At 44.2% G+C, this 19987-nt stretch overlaps 1 protein-coding gene and 2 non-coding genes across 3 annotated transcripts in view; all 3 read right to left on the reverse strand.

Moving 5' to 3' along the window:
• Positions 1–17118, reverse strand: part of pik3c2a (phosphatidylinositol-4-phosphate 3-kinase, catalytic subunit type 2 alpha) — a 73938-nt gene extending 56820 nt beyond the window's left edge. The window contains exons 1-2 of the mRNA XM_084476890.1: positions 17061–17118; positions 9603–10850 (exon numbers count right to left, since the gene is read on the reverse strand). Of these exons, the coding sequence (XP_084333016.1) occupies positions 9603–10769 (1167 nt within the window). The 5' untranslated portion in view covers positions 10770–10850; positions 17061–17118. The remainder of the gene's footprint in view (positions 1–9602; positions 10851–17060) is intronic.
• Positions 17119–18111: 993 nt separating this feature from the next.
• Positions 18112–18183, reverse strand: AC3HAE_027820 (transfer RNA proline (anticodon UGG)). The gene has a single exon. It is a non-coding gene; the product is annotated as a tRNA-Pro (tRNA).
• A 1236-nt stretch (positions 18184–19419) lies between these two features.
• Positions 19420–19491, reverse strand: AC3HAE_027821 (transfer RNA glutamine (anticodon UUG)). Its single transcript has one exon. It is a non-coding gene; the product is annotated as a tRNA-Gln (tRNA).
• Between the last annotated feature and the right edge of the window lie 496 nt (positions 19492–19987).

A 19987-nucleotide genomic window follows, 5' to 3' on the forward strand; every position in this document is an offset into this window, starting at 1 on the left:
TTTCTCGAATGCCGCCTGAGTTTGTTGTTGCTGGTGACGTAAAGAGGTCGGCTGGTGGCTCTACTACCACTAGTTGAAATCCCGCGCCACTTATCATACCGGGGCATGACACGCTTCGGCTAATGAATCGACTTTGTGTATGTATGTCCATGTATACTCGGACAATTGCAGTTGTCCAATTGAGGAGCATAGTCGGACTATGGCTGTAATCGGATTAAGCTGAGTGGTTTACTGGAGTTTTTTTTTTTTTTTCCAATGACGATGTATAGTCAATATAAAACAAACAAAACTAAGGCCCTGTCCACATGGAGCAGATTTTTTGGTGAAACCGCATAAGTCTTGTGCATTTGGGCGACCGTCCAGACGGATCTGGTGGATCCGGTGCCCGAAAACGCACTTTTCTAAAACCACCTCCGAGGGTGGATTCAGATAAAAACTGACCTATGCGGTTTCGTGTTAGGATTCGTGTGGACGCCTGAAACGCAAACGATGACGTCATCGCCCCACCCCTCGACCCTCCAACCTATGAGCTCTTAAGCCCGCGGCGTCTCAGAACGACCACAACAATGATGGCGGACTACATGCTTGTGATGATTCTGCAGCAGATAATGTCTCTTGTTGGGTTGCTAGGGCAATATTTAATGTTGCTCCACTACCAAAAGAAGCTAAAAAGGATTACGGACAGACCCATACACCAAATCTATTTGGATCCACCGCGAAGCGCTACCTTCGGACTGAATGTTTGTAAACAGAGCGTAAGCTGGAGTCCAGCTTTTTTGCTGGAGTTCTGTAGCAGAAGCAGCGCCCCTTATGGGCCTGGAATGTGTACTACAGCTTTTCTACAGCTCAATGCAGTTTTGCAATGAATCCGTCTTTACGGGGATATTCCTGAACCGCATCAAAGGAAAACGAGTCAGTTTCGCCCGTGTGGACGAACACACACATCGGTTCCATTGCCTTCTGTGGACATATACAGGGTCAAATGTAAGAAATAAACACTTTCACAAATCATAGGTAAAGCTATTTACTCTGTCTTACATGATGTGTCTCTTCTGTATTTTTGGATTATTACTAAATTGTGAACCAAATCAGTGTTTGGTGTGGCCTAAATGGACTTGACGAACAAGAACTTGTCAAAAATGCTTCACTCTCCCCATGTGTGGGTTCTATGGTTTAGGTTTGCACCAAAATAATAAAATAAAATAAAAGTATTCCTCTACTTAGTAGCTGTGTTTTTTGATCTAATTTCCAAATTCTTTCATAGGCAGCCTATATGAATCTATAGGCGCGTTTCCACTACCCAGAACTTTAAGGCCTACATTTCAAGGGTCTAAAAGGTCATTCAGCCCATGTCTGTGTTTCCACCGTGGCGTAGAGACCAGCCTGACTGCTAGGGATGAGATATGGACAGGTCTACACCATGTGGGTCATTTCATATCTCCATAACAATATGTATCACTTAAGCACGTCTTCTGTCAGTGACATGTAAGAAATGTCAAGGAGTCATGTATCAACTAAATACAAATGAAAGGCACATTCTCCTTCTGTTGTTTGGAAGTGACATTGAGCCAAACTTTCACAAACAAGAAAAAAAGAGAAGGGAACCTTCTTTTGCATATTAAGTCAAGTCAACTTTTAGGTAAAAAAGGTAAAAAACACTATCAAGTCTCAGGACTCTACAATAGCGCAGCAACATAAGTACATGAAAATAAAAAGTAAACATCACTCCGTTTCAGAACCTGTCAACCGGATAAGGACAACACGACGATGGAGCGTGAGCTTTGCCAGAGAATCTGAGCAGCAGGGGCACTATTGCGTTCACTTTACCGCACTGAAAAAAGAGCTGAGCCGCAAGGCAAAGCTCTCGATCTACCGGTCGATCTTCGTTCCTAACCTCACCTATGGTCATGAGGGATGGGTGATGACCCAAAGGACGAGATCACAGGTACAAGCGGCCGAGATGAGTTTTCTCAGGAGGGTGGCTGGCGTCTCCCTTAGGGCTAGGGTGAGAAGCTCAGCCATCCATGAGGAACTCAGATTAGAGCCGCTGCTCCTCTGCTTAGAAAGGAGTCAGTGGAGGTGGTTCATCTGGTAAGGATGCCCACTGGACGCCTCACTTGGGAGGTGTTCCAAGCACGACCAGAGGGAGGAGACCCCGGGGAAGACCCAGGACTAGGTGGAGAGATTATATCTCAACACTGGCCTGGGAACGCCTCGGGATCCCCCCGTCAGAGCTGGTCAATGTGGCCCGGGAAAGGGAAGTCTGGGGCCCCCTGCTGGAGCTGCTGCCCCCGCGACCCGACCCCCGATAAGCGGTTTGACGATGAGGATGAGATTAAAAATTAGATTTATTTAAATTTTGTGGCTAAAATAAAAAATAGAAGCTCATATTATGGAATGGTCAAGTGATTTTATGTATCCCTAGTGTTGTGAAATAATTAATGCATAATAATGGTGAAGCAGTCAAATCTTGGTTTTTCCTCAGACTATAATCGTGCCATCAGAATGTATAATCGCTGCATCTCTATGAGACCGAAAGGAAATGAGCACATGGGCTTTAGCATTCTCAACCTCATGTTTTATCACACAAACGCACATCACTGAAAACACTCAAAGTCTTTGTGTACCTTAAAGATGCTCTGGAAAATAAGCACAAAAAGACTCACTTTTTCATGCACAAGTAAAATATTATCTGCACAAATATTCAACCATTTGGCACATAGAGGCAGGATGAACAGAGATTTCTATCTTTCCTTCTCCCAGTGGCCCACATGAGGGTAGGCTTGGCAGTGGCCTGTCGGGCCCGGGGGAGGAGTCGTCTCTCAGCAGAGCAGCGTGGGCTTGTTCCTGCTTGTACCAACACGGGTTGCCATGCCAACCAGACAAAAGGAGAGGAGCAAGCACCCGCGCATACTGCTCCACGTCAACACACACACACACACACACACACACACTTTCAAAACAACAGCTCATAAGAGACTTGCCTGCTAGCCTAGCGAACAGACAGACATGAAGTCTGACATTAAGGCCCCCCGTCCACACAGACGATAACTATCTTTTCTCCCCGTTTTCCTTTGCAGCGTTTCAGGAATTTCTCCGTAATGATGGACTCGTTGCAAAAACGTATCTAGCTGTAGAAATGCTGTAGTACATATTCCAGGCCTATATGTGGTGCTGGTTCTCCACAAAAAAAAGAAGAAGACAAGGCGGAGCATGCGCATCAAGCCTGTATACAAACATACAGTCCAGGAGGAGAAACCCAAGAACAACAAGAGCAGTAGTTAAACCTTGTAGATTGAGCAGAAAATACTTTTTAATGTACCGGTAGTAATTAAATTTACCAAGGGGCTGTATTTAAAGCTACAAAAATAATACAAATCAAATCAAACACGGAAATCTAACGTTGCCTCCTGGTGGGGGGGAGATGACGTCATCGTTTGTGTATCTGGCGTCGATAACACGCCAGATATCCTAACACGAAAACGCATAGGGCCGTTTTTCTCTTTTTCACCCTGGGAAGTGTGTTAACAGGCACCGAAAATGCCGGGTCCGTCTGGACGGTCGGCCCAAACGTGCAAGACTGACAGGCAAATGCACTGTGACGCTACGGGAATGTAGGAGAAAGAAATCGAGTCAGTTGACCTGCGATAAGCAGCTGGTTCTGAACAAACTCGTCTTTGAGATGGACGTGTTCTAACGCATTTTGAGTCAATGAAATGTTAACAAAACAGTATATATTTGACCCTTTAATTTTTGAAATTTTAGGGGAAGCCGAGCTTCCCTTGCAGTCTTAGAGAAATCGCCACTGGTGGACAGGGCTTAAATCTATGGCCACTAAAACAAATTAATTACTATTACTATTTGCCAGCATTACTATACTTATTACTGGAATGCAAAGTCATACTGTGATGATAAGTAGAAAAAGCCATATTCAACTCATCGCTGACATATGTGGAATGGAAATATATTAAAGTGTTTATTGTGTATAAATAAAACAAACAACTTTACTGACTACTGAATTCAGCCCATCAGGGCTAGTAAGATTCTCCAGTAAAATGTAAAATTAAAGAACACATTTAAATAGTGATGCACCGATACCACTTTTTTACAAACAGATTTGAGTACGAGTGTTTTTATTTGTGTACTTGCCGATACTTCTTAGATTTGGTTTCCATGAAAGTGCAATTAATTTGGAGACAGATTTTATTTTCTCCTCTGCAGATTATGTCAAGCCTATAGTAAGGCTATACAAAATTAACGGAAGGCTATTCCAAGCCAAAAATAAACATAGCTTTCTGTTTTTAACAAAAAGTCTTCAAAGAGACAATGTCATCACATTAGACAATATTTGATGACCCATTGTGCAGGTAACCAATTAGTTGTTGTAGTTCAATGTCTCGTTTACGTTCCTAAATTCCACTCGTGGTGCAGCATTAACTATCTACATGTCTAGCCGGTAACGTCATTATTGCATTTTACGTGCAATACCGTTGGTCGCCACAGGAGTGGAGGGTTTAGCTGTTTTATTTGTATGCTTTATGTCAGATTGACATAGTAATTGTATATATTGTTTGTTTGTGTTAATTAGTTATAAAACACACTATAGGATCATAATGTAAAGCAGGAAAGACGGTATCTGCTGCAGGCGGACCAGACTCATGCAGGCAATACAATCCGCTGCATCCAAAGCTGAGAGTGTCCCAGTGCCTACCGCACAAGACAAACACAACGCAGGTTACAAAACATTACAATCTGCCTTACTCCTGTCATTGTCTTTATCTTAAAATGTGCCCAAATCGCTTCATTGGCTTAGCCTACTGTTCCGTTAACATCTATATCCTTTCGTAGCCTACTTTCACACACACAAGCATTTGGGCAGAATCTCCAAGTTTCCGGCTCATTGTCTCCCCCTAGAGGAAGTCAGGTATAGCACAAGAAATCACATCTGCATAGCGGAACCGTTTTGATATACTGAAATACTGTTGGAGTGGTATCTATGGACTACAGATGGAAATTAGCCCCCGGGCTACAATCTGGCACATTTTTACGAGTACTGCTGTACATGTTCATCACTGTGCATTGTTCTGAAATATAATAAAATTAAATTTAAAAAATAAAGTATTGGTGCGTGGTCGGCAATTCATAAACAAAACGAGTATGAGTATTTTAACAAAGTATCGGCCCGATACCAGATACTGGTATCAGTATCGGTACAACCCTACATTTAAAGAACACAGGAGAATAAGAAAATGAAAGCATGAAAGTAGGGCTGCAACAACAAATCGATAAAATCTATAAAAAAAACATGGCGGAGGCGGGGAAACCGGTTTGACCACAATCCTCCAAAGTGTGGGAGCACTTTACAATTCATGTTAGTTGCAATCTTTGCAAAAATGAAATGGCGTGGCACGGAAGCACCACAGTGATGATACAGCATCTAAAAAGAAAACATGTCGGAGTCATCCGTGACGAGGAAGGGGGCTCGACAGCAGGGTAAAGGTGGATTCATACCTCCGGATCCGGACGAAATTCGTCCGTACCAAACGTTGTCTCCGGTACTACCCTTCATACCTCCGTCCTGTTTCAGCGTTGTTATGGATGTTACGCAATACATCCTCTAGAGGGCAGTGACTGTTGTGTCGCAAATTACCGTTCATCGACAATCGCAAACATGGCATCTGTAGAGATGATTTTGCTTTGTCATTCGAAATCGGCAAAAAAAAGCGCAAAAAGTGTACGCGGCGATGGCATGTGACACCCCTCACCAACTCGCAGATTCTCTCCTCAAAATTTTAATTAAAAAAAGCTTTATTGGCATGAGAAATATACATTTGCATTGCCAAAGCAGGTGATCAATAAAATAAAAAGGTCAGGTATAAAACATTAAATACAACATCTTACTTACATACTACAATGATGTAATAATTTAATGATAAAGCTTCAAGTGGAAATTTTCTGTAGTAAGATTCAGGACATTTTATAGTCAGACAGGGTCAAAATCAACATATTACATCCACTTAAATGAGTGTAAATAAGTACATTTTCACTTAAACCTGCATGAGTGTAATTGAATAAATATTATAAAAATTTGTCTTGTCTGTAATTTATATTTTGGTTACTTACTTGCCTTAACGTAACAGTAATTCAGAACTAAAACAACGAGGCATATCAAATGTAAATTGTGCTGTTTTACATACTTATATTATCTTTGTCATTGCAGAAAAAAAAGCAACTATGAGTGGCTTCCTGATTGGAACAACATCATGTACACCACAGCAAGCATCTGTCTTGACAGATAGCATCATTAACATGCTAGTCACTGACATGAGGCCTCTGTCAATGGTCGAAGATGATGGCTTCAGGACGATAATTCACACCTTGAATCCTGGTTACACTCTTCCCTTAAGGACCCATTTCACTAAGCTTATGGAGAGAGAATATGAACAGACATTCAATGAAGTGAAGACTGCTTTAAACAGCAACATCAGCAAACTTGCTCTCACCATTGATGTTCATCAGTGGTGATCATACCTGCGTTAAAGCATCCAAGCATTGAAAAGGCTGTCGGGGCTGCAAGATGTCTTGTGGAACCTTTTTTTTTAAAGTGAGCAAGCCAGCGGTAAGCTACGAGCAAAACAACAGATGGCCACACCTGAGATGTAAGCACAAGGTGGAACAGCACCTTTTATATGATCAGTCGACTGATTGGGCAAAGATGGCCTGTAACAGCAACACTATCTGACATCTGTCACACAGAAAGGAAAAAGGTACCTTGATTTGACAACAGTGGATCCTGCTAGAAGAACTTTTAAAAGCCCTCAAGCCTTTTGAACGTGCCACTGTGTTCATGAGTGCAGAGAAATACACAACAATATCTGCAATACCTCCACATGTGAAGGGGCTACTGAAGTCCTCCCAGAGTGCTGCCTACGAGTTGGGCCCGTTGCAAGCTTTTCAACTCACTGCTACCAAGCAGCTGCAGGAGCGATGGAAAAGGGAGACTTCCTTTTCAGACACAGCAGCAAACAGTGATTCTTGCATCGGCACTTGACCTAAGGTTTAGGAAACTGAAGTTTCTTTCCCCTGAAGAAATCCTTCGTGTTCAAACCAAATTGCAAAGACTGGCGCTTGGAGAGATGGAGATGAATGTGCAGCAGCCCATCACTTCCAACGCTACAGCTTCTGCATCAACATCTCCTGCCACTCTACTTGATTCACTCCTTGGTTCCAGCAGTGAAGAAGGGGATGGAGCAAGTGAAGATGATGATGTCCACACCCAAGTAGGGGAAGAAGTCCTCAGATACTTTGGAGAAAAGAAACTTGCTAAGGAAGAAAACCCATTGCAGTGGTAGAAGAATAACAAGGACAAATATCCGATATTGGCCAGGCTAGCCAAGTCCTACTTATGCATGCCTGGCACCTCGACACCACCAGAGCGGCTGTTCTCTGCAGCAGGCAACATACCTTCCAAGAAGAGAGCCAGCCTTAGCCAGGAGCATGGAGACATGCTTACATTTTTGCATTGCAATGCAAAGTTCCTGACTAAAACGGTTAAGTGAACAGTGAGTTTGTGTGTGTGTTAGAGCACCAAGCAAGACCGCTTTAATGTGAATGTTAATGTTGAAACAAATAGTGTGGACAGATTAGTAATTTGCATTTTTCTTTCTTTTTTATAATTTATTTATTGTTCAAACAGATCAGGACATTGAAACAACTGAAAACCTAATTTTGTGCACTTTATAAAATAGCTCAGGGACATAGGAGCAATAACGTGTTGTTTTTACACTTCAGTCTGCACTGTGAATTTGAAATGTTCCGTTTTTGAATAAAGATGCGGCAATTACAAATGTTTACTTTTTTTATCCGATTCATCAATTAATCAAAAAAATATTCAACCAATTAATTGATTATTAAAATAATCTTTAGTTGCAGCCCTACATGAAAATAACAAACTCAAACAGCATGCATAATATCTGATGCTTCGAGTCCTTAAACAAAAACAAAAAGAATGTGGACAAAAATCAAAGGTAAAACTTCAGTTTTGGTTGTTAAAAGAAAAGGGGAAGTTTCTTCTTAAGTTGTTATTTGCAAGTTTTAGTCACAGAATGATATGGTTTGGACTGTCGGAATCAGTGGAGGCTCAGCCTTCATAATATATAGTTTGTGCAGGTCCAATTTCGTGAAAAAGATTGCTATTGCTGTGCATGTGCACAGTTATGAAACCCAAAACCGTGTTCTTGCATATGACTTTACATGCGTCTTTTGACTTTCCTTGGTAATTTGCCTCAATCCAAAGTACTTCCAAACTGCACTCCTCCATCACTACTGTTTTCCTTCTCTACCTAAACCGGTCGCGGAGGCGCTGCTGCTGCACTTGAGATTCTAGCTGTGTTGGCTAACCTTTAGCTGACAACGTCAGACTAGTGCCGAATCTAGAGACCGCACTGCGAGTGAGTGACAGGAGGCGGGGCGCTGTAGTGATGTGTGTCTGTTAACTCACTGTCTGAGAGAAGAAAAGACTGATCAATTGCAAATATATCTATTTTGTGTGATTTGGCGGAAAAAAAGGTTGTTCTGCAGTTTTTAAAAACACTTGAATAAAAAGCCTTTATATTAACAAACCCTCAAAAATCCACTTGCCCGTTTGGGCAACCATAAATCTCAACTTGCCCGGATATTATTTTTAGTTGCCCCGGGCAAGCGGGCAACCGTTAGTGTCAACCCCTGTAGTGGATTACTACAACCCGAACGCCAGCGACCGGGGTTCAAATCTCGCCGGTCCATCATCATGCCTTTTACCTCCATAGATGTGGTGCCAGCATGGCCTTGAGAACATTGGTGCGAGTTTGAAATAAGCACAAAAATATATTTCCATAAACTTTAGTGAATAAGTATTCCATATGACATAAGAATTGGGAGTTTTTGATTTTTTGGGACATAAGGTCCAACAAGTACGATCAAATAGCGAACACCCTCAGATGAGAACCTATCTCTCATAAAGAATATTCTCAGGCAATGCCAAGGGATCTGTGCCGAAAGACCCTCTGTCGGAGAGACCCTTTACAATATGGGCTCCGAGGTCCACGGGAACACCCACAAATGGTGACGCCATTGTCAAAGGAGGGGCTGGTTGACAGCATAAGTCACCATGGTGATACAGCGACTCTTAAAGAGAGCGACTTTCGTGTCCCAGCTAACCCAGGCTTTGAGCGCAACATACCTCGCTAACCCACTAATCGAGGTTCGTAGTACAGGGCACAGGACAATTAGGGCTGTTTGGAGCTTCAGTGGAGGTTTGGAAGATCGCCAATCGACATTTTCGATGTTGATGCGCGTGTGTGCGTATTACAGGGCACAGGATTCAAAAGGATGGTTTGGCCAAAGTATGATGAATTCATATAATCAAAACTCTTGATAAGTGTGCCTGAACTCAGAGAGATGAGCCAGGAGCTGAGCTCTGTTCTGTCTGATATTCATGTTAGGTTTGTGCTGTCAGGTGCCATGGCTCCAGATAGCCCATTTACTTTGATATGCAAGGACGAAGCAGTTAAACATCAGTACATACATTCAATCAATGTGTTTAAATCCACCTGGAAGCCTACCTGGCTGTTGGGTAGCTGTTGTGATGAGGTTGAAGGTTGGCTGAGGGAGGGGCTCCTGGTCACGGCCGCTCCCCCCGAGGCCCCCGTCGAAGCCCTCCGGGGCTGGGCCTGCGTGGAGGGGGGGGCCTTGGCCTCGGTGGTGGGGCTGCTGCTGCCTCTACTCCCTTCAGTCTCTAGAACTGCATCCCAGGGGTCCCCAGCAGGCTCCCCTGATGCAGCCAGCCTTCCCCCGGCCCCTCGAGGCGTCTCATCTGCCTCGTCTCTGCGTCTGGTGAGCGGGTCGAGGTCCAGCCACTCGAAGCGGCTGACAGTAGTGGGTTCCTCAGCGGCGGCAGGTTGGGCTGGTGGGTCAGGGGCCAGGGAAAGTGCAGGGCCCGGGGCCGAGTCTACATCCATGCTGGCCAATCGGCCGTTTTTCAGGTACTCCGAAGTGCTGGCGATCTTGTCAAAAAGTCTGGCCATCACTGGGTCGACTGGGGGCTGCTGGTAGACGATGGGAGCAGCGGTCTGGATGGGGGTGAAGGCCATGAAGGAAGGCTGGGGGGCTGTCAGGCCCATGAAGGCGGACATCCCCGTGGGGAAGCCATTCGGGAAGGAGACTGGCTTGGGAAAGGGGGCGGAGGGGAACAAGGGGGCTTGCTGGTTGGTGGGAGTGGAGACACCAGAGCCGGATGGCGTGGATATACCTGGGGTCCATGAGCCAGTCTGGAATGGAGAGGGACTACAGGCGTGGCCCCCCGGGTAGGAGGCGCTGAGGTTGAAGCCCAGCAGCGAGGAGGGACGGGTCGCCTTGCTGCTGCTAGTCCCAAAGTTATCATCCAGGAGGAGTTTCTCAAGCTCCTCATTGGTCAATTTGTCCACGTCAATACCACTGAACTTGTCGCTCTCCGCTGGTTTCTTGGTCTCCGGGAAGACGATGAGGTCTCTTTCTGGTCTGGCGGTGGATGATTGAGGAGGAGCAGTGATGGATGAGGCCATTAGTCTATGAGAAGAAGAGGATGGGGCGGAAGAGGACAAGCGAGAGGATGCTGAAAGAGAGTGCTGCTTCTCCTTCTGACACTTTGCCATCGCTTCCTCCTCCATTCTGAGGGCTTCTTCTTTACCCACAACCCCCTTTGGCTGGGGCACATCCAGCTTGAAACCATTTCCACTTGAAATCTGGGCCATTGTGTCAACTCAAATGGGCCATTAACAGGACTTCAGGAAGGCTGGTGTGGCTCGAAGCCTGGAGGACAACACATTAAACACCTTAAACAAGAGGAGCAGAATGTTCAAATGTGACGTTAATCTCATACACAGTTAGGACTTTCAATGTCTTAATATAACTAAACCAATACCTGATTTTGTAGTGATTTTTGCTGAATTGTACATTATATTTGGCTAAGCTAGTTCACTAACAACAATAAATGGTAAATAGACTGCATTTATTGCGGTCTTTTCTAACCAATGGCCACTCAAAGCGCTATACAATATTGCCTAACATTCACGCATTCATACACCGACAGCGGTGTCAACCATGCAAGGCGCCAGCCAGCTCGTGGGGAGCAGTTAGGGTGAGTTGTCTTGCTAATGGCGCTTTTCCACCGGTGGGTGCGGTCCGGCTCGGTATGAATAGGTGCGACAGAGTTCTCATTTCCACCACCAAAAGTGGGCGGTGTCCGGATTTGGCCGTTATCAGCCGTACCCATCTTGCTAGCAGTTCCCCTCGAGTTGCACTACCCTAGCACCAGCGATTTCTGCAACTAGAAGGACTGAATGAAACGTGTTGAAAACAGTCTCCAATGATAAATAACACACTGGCTCACTTGGAAATGAGACCCGATGTGCAAAATCCTGAACTATCCCTTTAAGATATGTCTCCTTTTAGGGGCCGTATCACATCATCTAACCTGGATCCCATAGTATGTCAAGCTAGAGATTTTTGCCTGCGATACGCTCACCTTATCTTGCTCCGCAGAAGTTCAAAGAGACTGTTTGCAATGGCACTTGCATCGTGAAAGATAACGCTGCGTTATCAATTGGATTTGATCACTCTCACCATTGGAGGAAAAAACATCCCACGATTCTTTTAAATTTAAAAAGCATTTTATTTAAACAACATTTACTTAAATAACAATTAACTTAATGTAACATTTAGTTGGAGGATGCTTGCAGGTAGGCAAAAAAATCCTCAACTAGTTTTATGGTTTAGGCCTACGTATTTTAAAAATATTAATGTCAAATAAATAATAGTAAAAGTTTGGTGGCACTAACCAGCGTTCCTGCTAGAAAAAAACCGGTGCCGGTCAAACTGACCTGAAGAGGTTTAGTTTTTCCGGACATTTTGATGATATGCCGGACAAATATCCTATTATCACTTTTTAATTAGGCTATGTAGCTTAACTAATGACATAATCAGGCCGTATAGAATGCAACATGTTTAATAGCCTAACTTTCACATAGATGGGAAAAAACATGAACGTCTGATTTGCAATAACGAGGCATAGTGTTACGAGTAGCGTATGTGTGTGTGCGAGAATGGCAGTGTGTGTGTGAGTGGCGTCAGCGAGTGAGTGGACGAGCAAGTTAGTGGACGAGCGAGGAGAGCGAGCGGCAGCGTGTGTGTGTCAAGCTGCTTTCACACCGCCGCGCGGCAACTCTCCGCCTCCGTTCATTTCAGTGAGGGGAGGGCGGCAGAGGGGAGGCGGTTACAGCCGCGGCGGTTGGACCAGGAAGCGGTTGCCGCCCACGTGAACGCGTACAGATTTTGCCAAATTACCGCTCAGCTTTCCCCGCGTTGAAACTTGCGGCGGCAGCGGCAGCAGCCGCTTTTAAAAACGCCTGGCCCTTCCACAGCGCCGCGTGGAACCCTACGGCAGCGAGGCAGTTATCGCGGCGGTGTGAAAGCAGCTTTAAAAAATGGCGTGTCACGATTCTGCCTTCTCACACCGCGAGACAGGTTCGTGGCTCAGAGTGTCGCGATTTTGGTTTCGATACGCATATCGTTACAGCCCTAGTGAGAAATAATAGAAATGGGCCGATATAATAATGCATGATATACTGATTCATTTTATTACATTGCACCACACAGGCTAATTGTAGTGAGATGTAGGTCAGGCAGCCTAAATCAGTGTCACTTCAGAGCCCAACGGGAGGACACCTCTCTGGACCTCGTCCAGCTCCACCTGAACAAGTCCAGCTAATTGGGTTTAAGACTGGCAGAGCAACCTGGTTATGGTCAGGGTTTAAGGTTGGGTTTAGGTTTAGGGGTTAAGGTTAGGGGTTACAGTAGGGTTATGGTTAGGTTCAGGTTATGGTTAGGTTTAGGGGTTAAGGTTAGGAGATGAAGGTTAGGGTTGTGTGTAAACTCCAATAATTGTTCTCATTCAACTTGTTTAGTCCATATATTTATAGTTCTCCACAGCATAACATTACAGCAGGAAACTCAAATTTTGTGAATATAAAAATATATAACAGTACATTTTTAATGACGCACATTGCACTATTGGAAACACGGAACGATAGTGAGCTAGATGGAGAGGCAGACAGCTGCTGACAGCCTCTTGATATTTCAACCCGATACCCCTTGACTGTATGTTTATATACAGGCTTGATGCGCTCCACTTTTTTTTTGTGAAGAAACAGCGCCACACAGTGGCCTTGAATGTGTACTACAGTGTTTCTACAGCTCGATGCGTTTTCGCAACGAGTCCGTCTTTACGGAGATATTCCAGAAACGCATCAGGAAACAAGGAAACAATGAAAACGGATTGTTTTCGCCCGTGTAGACGGGGCCTTAGTACGCTTTTCTGAAGAACAGTTATCTGTTGGTCGAACACACAGGGCAGTTGAGTTTGTCAGAGACTGCTTCCAATTTCGGGCAACAGTCCCCCCTGTTCGCAATGCTTCACTAGAGCTTTCCTATTTTTTCTAAGGGGATGTCAGACTCGGCACCACAAAGTCCTGAATAGATTCTAGTCTAATCTAATCTTCCCCTCTAGTGCTCATGTTTTGAGGAGGCAACTCTGGTCACACAGAGCTGTTGGGCTTTAGACTTTTTTTAGACTGAAGTCTATTTAAGGGTCCAATCAATAAGGGTCCAATCAATAGTATGTTGACAGAATTTTCTCTGATTGGCTGGAGTTAGGGTCTAATTTTAACACTGGAAAGATGCCGTCTCAGACGGCATCTTTCCAGTGTTGCCAAAAAGAAAAATCACAAGAAGTCGCTATTATTTCTCTGAAAAGTCGCTAGAACTCGCTGGTTTGCATGATGACGTCATTCGTGACACCACCACACCTCATTTATGGTGTGTTCGAGATGCATCGTACACCATGCATTGCTCTTGTGACATCATTTCCTGGCTTGTAACACTTTGCGTTCCCGTTTGTCTTTATGAGCAGCACTGCATGACGAATTGGGGAAGTCATGGCTAGTCATTGTTATTGTTTTCTTAGTTAGCCTCTAAAGCAAACCAGCTTGAAAACAAACACGTACAGCAAGACTGTGCAATGCATAAATTGGTGACCGGATTAAAGCAGCAATGTTATCAAGTGTGTTAGACCATTTGAAATCGACATTCAAATGACCAACGTGGTGGAAATACAAAGAAAATACATCTCATTGCGGGCGCAGTCATCTTTGTTTGTGGAGTTGTTAACCTCGCTGAACTCGGTGGAAGCACGAGTGGGACGAACCAAAAGGGGGCGTGCCTCGGTGAAATGTCGCAAGAAAGCTGGGAGATTTTCCACTTTGCAAGTCGTGCGGGTGGTGTACGATGCATCTCAAACTAGGGCTGGGCGGTATATCGATATTTAAAATATATCAATATTTTTTCAAACGAGATATGGAACGCAACGCTATCGTCAACATCGATATAGTTCATTTGCGTTGAAATGACAGCGCATTTGCTCCAAAAAAAGCCGTTCCGAGCCGCACCTGCCCCCTGCTATTTCCTCACTCTGCTTCAGAGTCCTGCACACGTTCTAGTACCCGCGGGTACCCGACTGTTGAGGGGTGAAAAATAATGCAGTGTTGGACACGGGTGGGGGGCAGATCGGACGCCTGAACAGGGCGGGTCGGTCGCGGGTTGTGCGATTGCAATTTTAAGGCCTCACTTGCAAATAAAAAAATCATTATTAGTGACACATATACAAAATATGCCTGCATTTCACAATGATGAGAGCAGTGCCTGAGCTGTGCCCCCGGCTGAGAAGCGAGCTCGAGTGTCAGCGGAGTGCAATCTAAAGCACCCTGGCCTACACCCAAATTTAGGATTGAGTTTGCAATCAGCAAGGCAGGTTAACGAGCACAGCGACGCAGACGGGAAATGAAAGCACAGCGGCGCCCCCGATGTAGAATGACGAGTTGGAGTGCGGCAATGGCAACTTTGTTATTGCGTCAACAAATAACAATATATATATCTTATATTGACATTCTGCTTGAAAACATCAAGATATGACGTTTGGTCCATATCGCCCTATCTCAAACACACATATCCGGGTGAAGAAGGAGGAACTCGTGGGAAACAATGAAAGCAGCAAGCGCAAGGGATTGTGATTGGGATGGGGCGGGACCGAATGAGGGAGCTGTGGCAGTGCAGAGAAGAGGGATAAAGAAAGTCCCAGGTCACATGAAAAAGTCTCCAGATTTGCCGACAGTCGCTAGATAAGATTTCTATTCGCCAGGGATGGCCAAAAGTCGCTCAATCTAATGACAAAGTTGCCAAATTGGCAACACTGCATCTTTGACATGTTTCTTAAAGTAGTGACAAGTTGTGAGGTGACGATCCCCCACCCACCTCCCAAAACACTGGAAAACAGAATTATGTATTTATGCCTATTCGTCTTCCATTTTACAATTATTAAATCATTTAGGTTACGAAAACAATAATAATGATACTATATCCCGCGATTCCGTCCACGATTTCCGCATCGCGGAACGCATAGGGCCCTATAATTTGTAGATCTTAGAAGTAACCATCCTCTGCTACCAAGTTAAACTCCAATAATTGTCCTCATTCAACTTGTATAGTCCATTTATTTATAGCTCTCCACAGCATATCATTGTAGCATCACCACAACAGCGGGAAACTCACGGCACACAAAGTACGTAATCATAACTGTGCGCTTCCTAATAACATGGAAATGGCTACCGTAAATATTACAATAGAGGCACAAACTAATTTAACTTTATGGTTAGTTTAAGGTTAGGTTTAGGGGTTATGGTTAGGTTAAAGTTAAGGGTTAACGGTTCGTTTAGGGGTTATGGTTAGGGGTTAAGGTTAGGTTTAGGGGTTATGCTTAGATTTTGGGGTTAGGGGTTAAGGTTAAAGTTGTTGAAAGAGAGGCTGCAGTGAGCCGCCTCTCTTTAAATCAGACCACTGTAGTCTAACACAGTCATATAGCAGCATTAGGATGTGTGCAATAAGTAACCATGTTTCTTCATTGTTGACTTCTGTGATGAATTATCAAATAATAATTATCAAACGTCTTGGGTCTTGCACTGTGGTGCAGGTATATTAAAATTGTGGTCCATTTTTCCTCCAATGGGGAGGGTGATCGAATCCAGTCCAAATCATAACCAGCTTATGTTTTCAAGAACCTATTTTGTCATATCTTTCAATATAGTCTTTGCGATATTGAAATGCATACAATAAGGCTTAGCAACCCCTGAAAACATAATGTGAAGTCCATCATCAGCATTATTACGTAAATCTAATAAAACGCTTGAGGTGGCGTTTTGAAAAGAGAAAACTTTCATTTCATTAGTACATGGCCTAAAGATAATTGTGAGCCTTTGATTGATATCCAGAAAAAGATTGCGGAGACACATTCCTGTCCCCCGCTTGTATTGGGGTGAACGGGGGTGTCTGCTTCTGGGCCCCATGAGGGGCCCGTCCACAGCCCGCCAAAACAGCTGCAATACCAGGCGTGGCCACTGAGCAATGCTGGATTGCGGAAGAAGGTACTGCCCCTGGGGGTCTGGGCTCGTGCACCGGTCTGGGCTCGTGCGCCGGTCTGGGCTCGTACCCCGGCCTGGGCTCGTGCACCGGCCTGGGCTCGTACCCCGGCCTGGGCTCGTACCCCGCCCCGGCTCTGTACCGAACGTCTCTTCATTCTGAACGTAACGCCGACGTGAGAACTTATCACGCAAAGTTTGACTGTATGCAAGTTAGCTGTTAGCATCCTAACCCGGAGCGGGCTGAGCGGCGGACCGGCCCCGCGGTGACAGCTCCGCGGAGGACGTGTGTGTGTGTTAGCCGGCGTCCACCGGGTGTTCCTGTCGATGTTTCTGAACTTTAAACACTGATTAAATAATTAAAGCTCTCAAACACCGACCTGCCAACAAGTCGACCACAAACCGTCAAAACTCTACTTATTTTTCAGCTACAACATGCGAATTAAGGCGGAATAGTTGTAACCATACGACACAACTTTACACGCCCGGTGTGACGCTGGCCAATTGTTAATCTCTTACCTTTTAGCGGCTCGGGCTTTGCAGCCATTTCTCCTGCAACTGCATTTTCTCTGCTGTCCGAGAACGTCACTTCCGGTTGAGGTGTTTCTGTTCGGACAATCCGCCCACTGCTGAGTTGGAGAGCCTTCCGGTTGAGGTGTTTCTGTTTGGAGAACCCGCCCACTGCTGAGTTGGAGAGCCGCGCCACCATGTGGATTTAAACACCGGCCCATACAGTTCACTGTTCTCTTTTCTCGGTTCTGAAAGCGGAATGCTCTCAATTAACGGAGATTTATTGTGAAAAGACGTTGGCATTGCAGAAATTAAGAAGAAATTAACAAATAATTAATATACACCTGCATTACCTTCATCATCAAAACAATAATATCACTGTAATACTTATAGTAGAAGTGCATAAAGAAAATAAACACCATAGGCCTACACTTTGACACACACACACACACACACACACACACACACACACACACACACCCCCCCCAATTGGGAGTGAATTATGAAGATGAGAATCAATGCTAGATCATAAGCAGTAGTGGAAGTTGACTTACCTTAATGTGCGTCTGAGTGTACGTTGTTGTTCAGCATTTGGGTAGAGTGACATTCTAGTGTTCTTATCTGGTGCACTCCAGGAAATCCGTCAGAGAGAAGATGTCGTCTAAAGATACTCAGAATACTGTCTGTTTGGGAAGAATGTAAGATCTACAAGGCTCCACTGAGATATAGAGTGCTGACCATTACACCATTCAACCTACCGTAAAATCAATGAATGAATACAACATTGTCCAAAGTGTGAAGAATACATACTCCTCATTGCATTTCAGCAATGACCTGTCCTGTTGTATTTGCCTCAAGATATATTCCAATATGTTTTATTACCAATGAAAGCAGGGTTGCGGGTTGATGGCAACTAAGACCAAAGACAAAAATATTCACTAGCCTGCCAAGAGTGTTACCTGGTTTAAGGGATTTCAATGGGAGTCCCTCGGCATTTCAAGAAAAGGTGGGTCAAACCATGGACACACAGGACTGTCCTCAACATTGGGCAGAGAACTGAGGGCTCGTCCGGGATTTGAACCCGGGACCTCTCGCACCCAAAGCGAGAATCATACCCCTAGACCAACGAGCCACATGCATCTGCCATGATGTGTCAATTTCTGAAATTGGTCAAAAGATAAGCAGGGGCGCAAGTGTTTAAGAAAAATGGAAGACGTACAAAAGGTCTCATTTAGTTTAATCTTTCATTCCCACTAAACGGATTGGGAGTGAATTATGCAAATTAGAATCAATGCTAGATCATAAGCAGTAGTCGAAGTTGAATAGTTGACTAGGTTGGAGATGAGAAAAAAAATCTTCCCCTTTAAACCTACTCCAAAATGAAGATGGGAAGCAGAGAACACAAAGTGTGGCACTACACAAACTAATAGTCACGATGGAACCCAACAGAGAATAAGGTTTCAACACCTGTCTTTGCCAAAATGCCAGGAAAACCATCACTGTTTATTCTGTTTTTTTAAAGATAAAATCAACGTCAATATAATCAGCAAAACAAGTAGTTAGGGTAAACCCCCACAAACAGTCATATACTTAGCAAATATTGCCAAGATGAATAATTCACTTTTTTGTGTGACTTGAGATTGATATTTCAATCATTCTACAAACAAACCCATGTACAAGATACAGGATATTGTAAGTGAATTGACATTACAGTTGAGATTGAACATTTCAAACATTCTACAAACAAACCTAGGTATGAGAGAGAGAGAGAGAGTGTATGAGAGAGAGAGAGAGAGAGTATGAGAGAGAGAGAGAGTATGAGAGTGAGAGAGAGAGAGTGTATGAGCGAGAGAGAGTGTATGAGAGAGAGAGAGAGAGAGAGAGAGAGAGAGAGAGAGAGAGAGAGAGAGAGTCTATGAGAGAGCCAGAGAGAGAGAGTCTATGAGAGAGAGAAAGAGAGAGAGTCTATGAGAGAGAGAGAGAGAGAGAGTCTATGAGAGAGAAAACAAGGCGTTTTTACACTGCCCAGCCAGTTCGGTCGTGGCTTGGCATTTACCTCAGGCAGTGTAACCCTTTTCCTAACCCTTTATTTTTATTTTTGCGTTTAGACTCGTCTTGCTTCGTCTCTGTTTGTGTACTACAAAAAACACAAAAAACATGTATATATATTTTTTTGAGGTTGGTTGGGGCCCCCCTACTATGGGGGCCCCAAGCGGCCGCCTACCTATGCCTCTATGTTAAGACCGCCACTGTGTTTGAGTAGTGTAACATTGCAGAGTGTAATTATCTGGTACACTCTAGGAAAACTGTCAAGAGAGATGATGGCTAATCAGAATACTGTTTGTTTGAGAAGAATGTAAAATTGACAAGGCTCCACCGAGATTTGAACTCGGATCACTGGATTCAAAGTCCAGAGTGCTGACCATTACACCATGGAACCTATAATATGCTTATTTAATGAATACAACTCGAGTCCATTGAAAATGTAATAAAACCTGATAATGTAATAACTTCCCAATAATGTAATAATCTTTCTGCCAATAATGTAATAAAGTGTTACATTAACAGGAGGTTATTACATTATCAGGTTAGCCTTAATTTCGCAGAACCTGATAATGTAATAATTCCCCAATATTGTAATAATTTAACAGCAGACCACCCATTACTTGGGTCCAAGTGGTGATACTGTGTAGGCAACTCTAGTTCAAGACCTTTAGCGCCACCAACAGGTCTAAGTTGGACATGCATTAATGTTATTAACTTTTGACCTCTTGGAACCCTTGGGCCAAGCCTAGTTCAACACATCCTATCACGTCATTTTCCACCATATTGGATTTTCCGGCATGTTGGATTTGATCAAAAACCTTTAAAAGGCCTCTCTTGTCACAAATTGTGTCTAATCTTCTCGAAACGTCGCCCAGATGATCTTCTGACCA

The sequence above is a fragment of the Micromesistius poutassou genome, assembly GCF_964030765.1.
Source record: "Micromesistius poutassou genome assembly, chromosome: 13".
NCBI classification, from domain to species: Eukaryota; Metazoa; Chordata; class Actinopteri; order Gadiformes; family Gadidae; genus Micromesistius; species Micromesistius poutassou.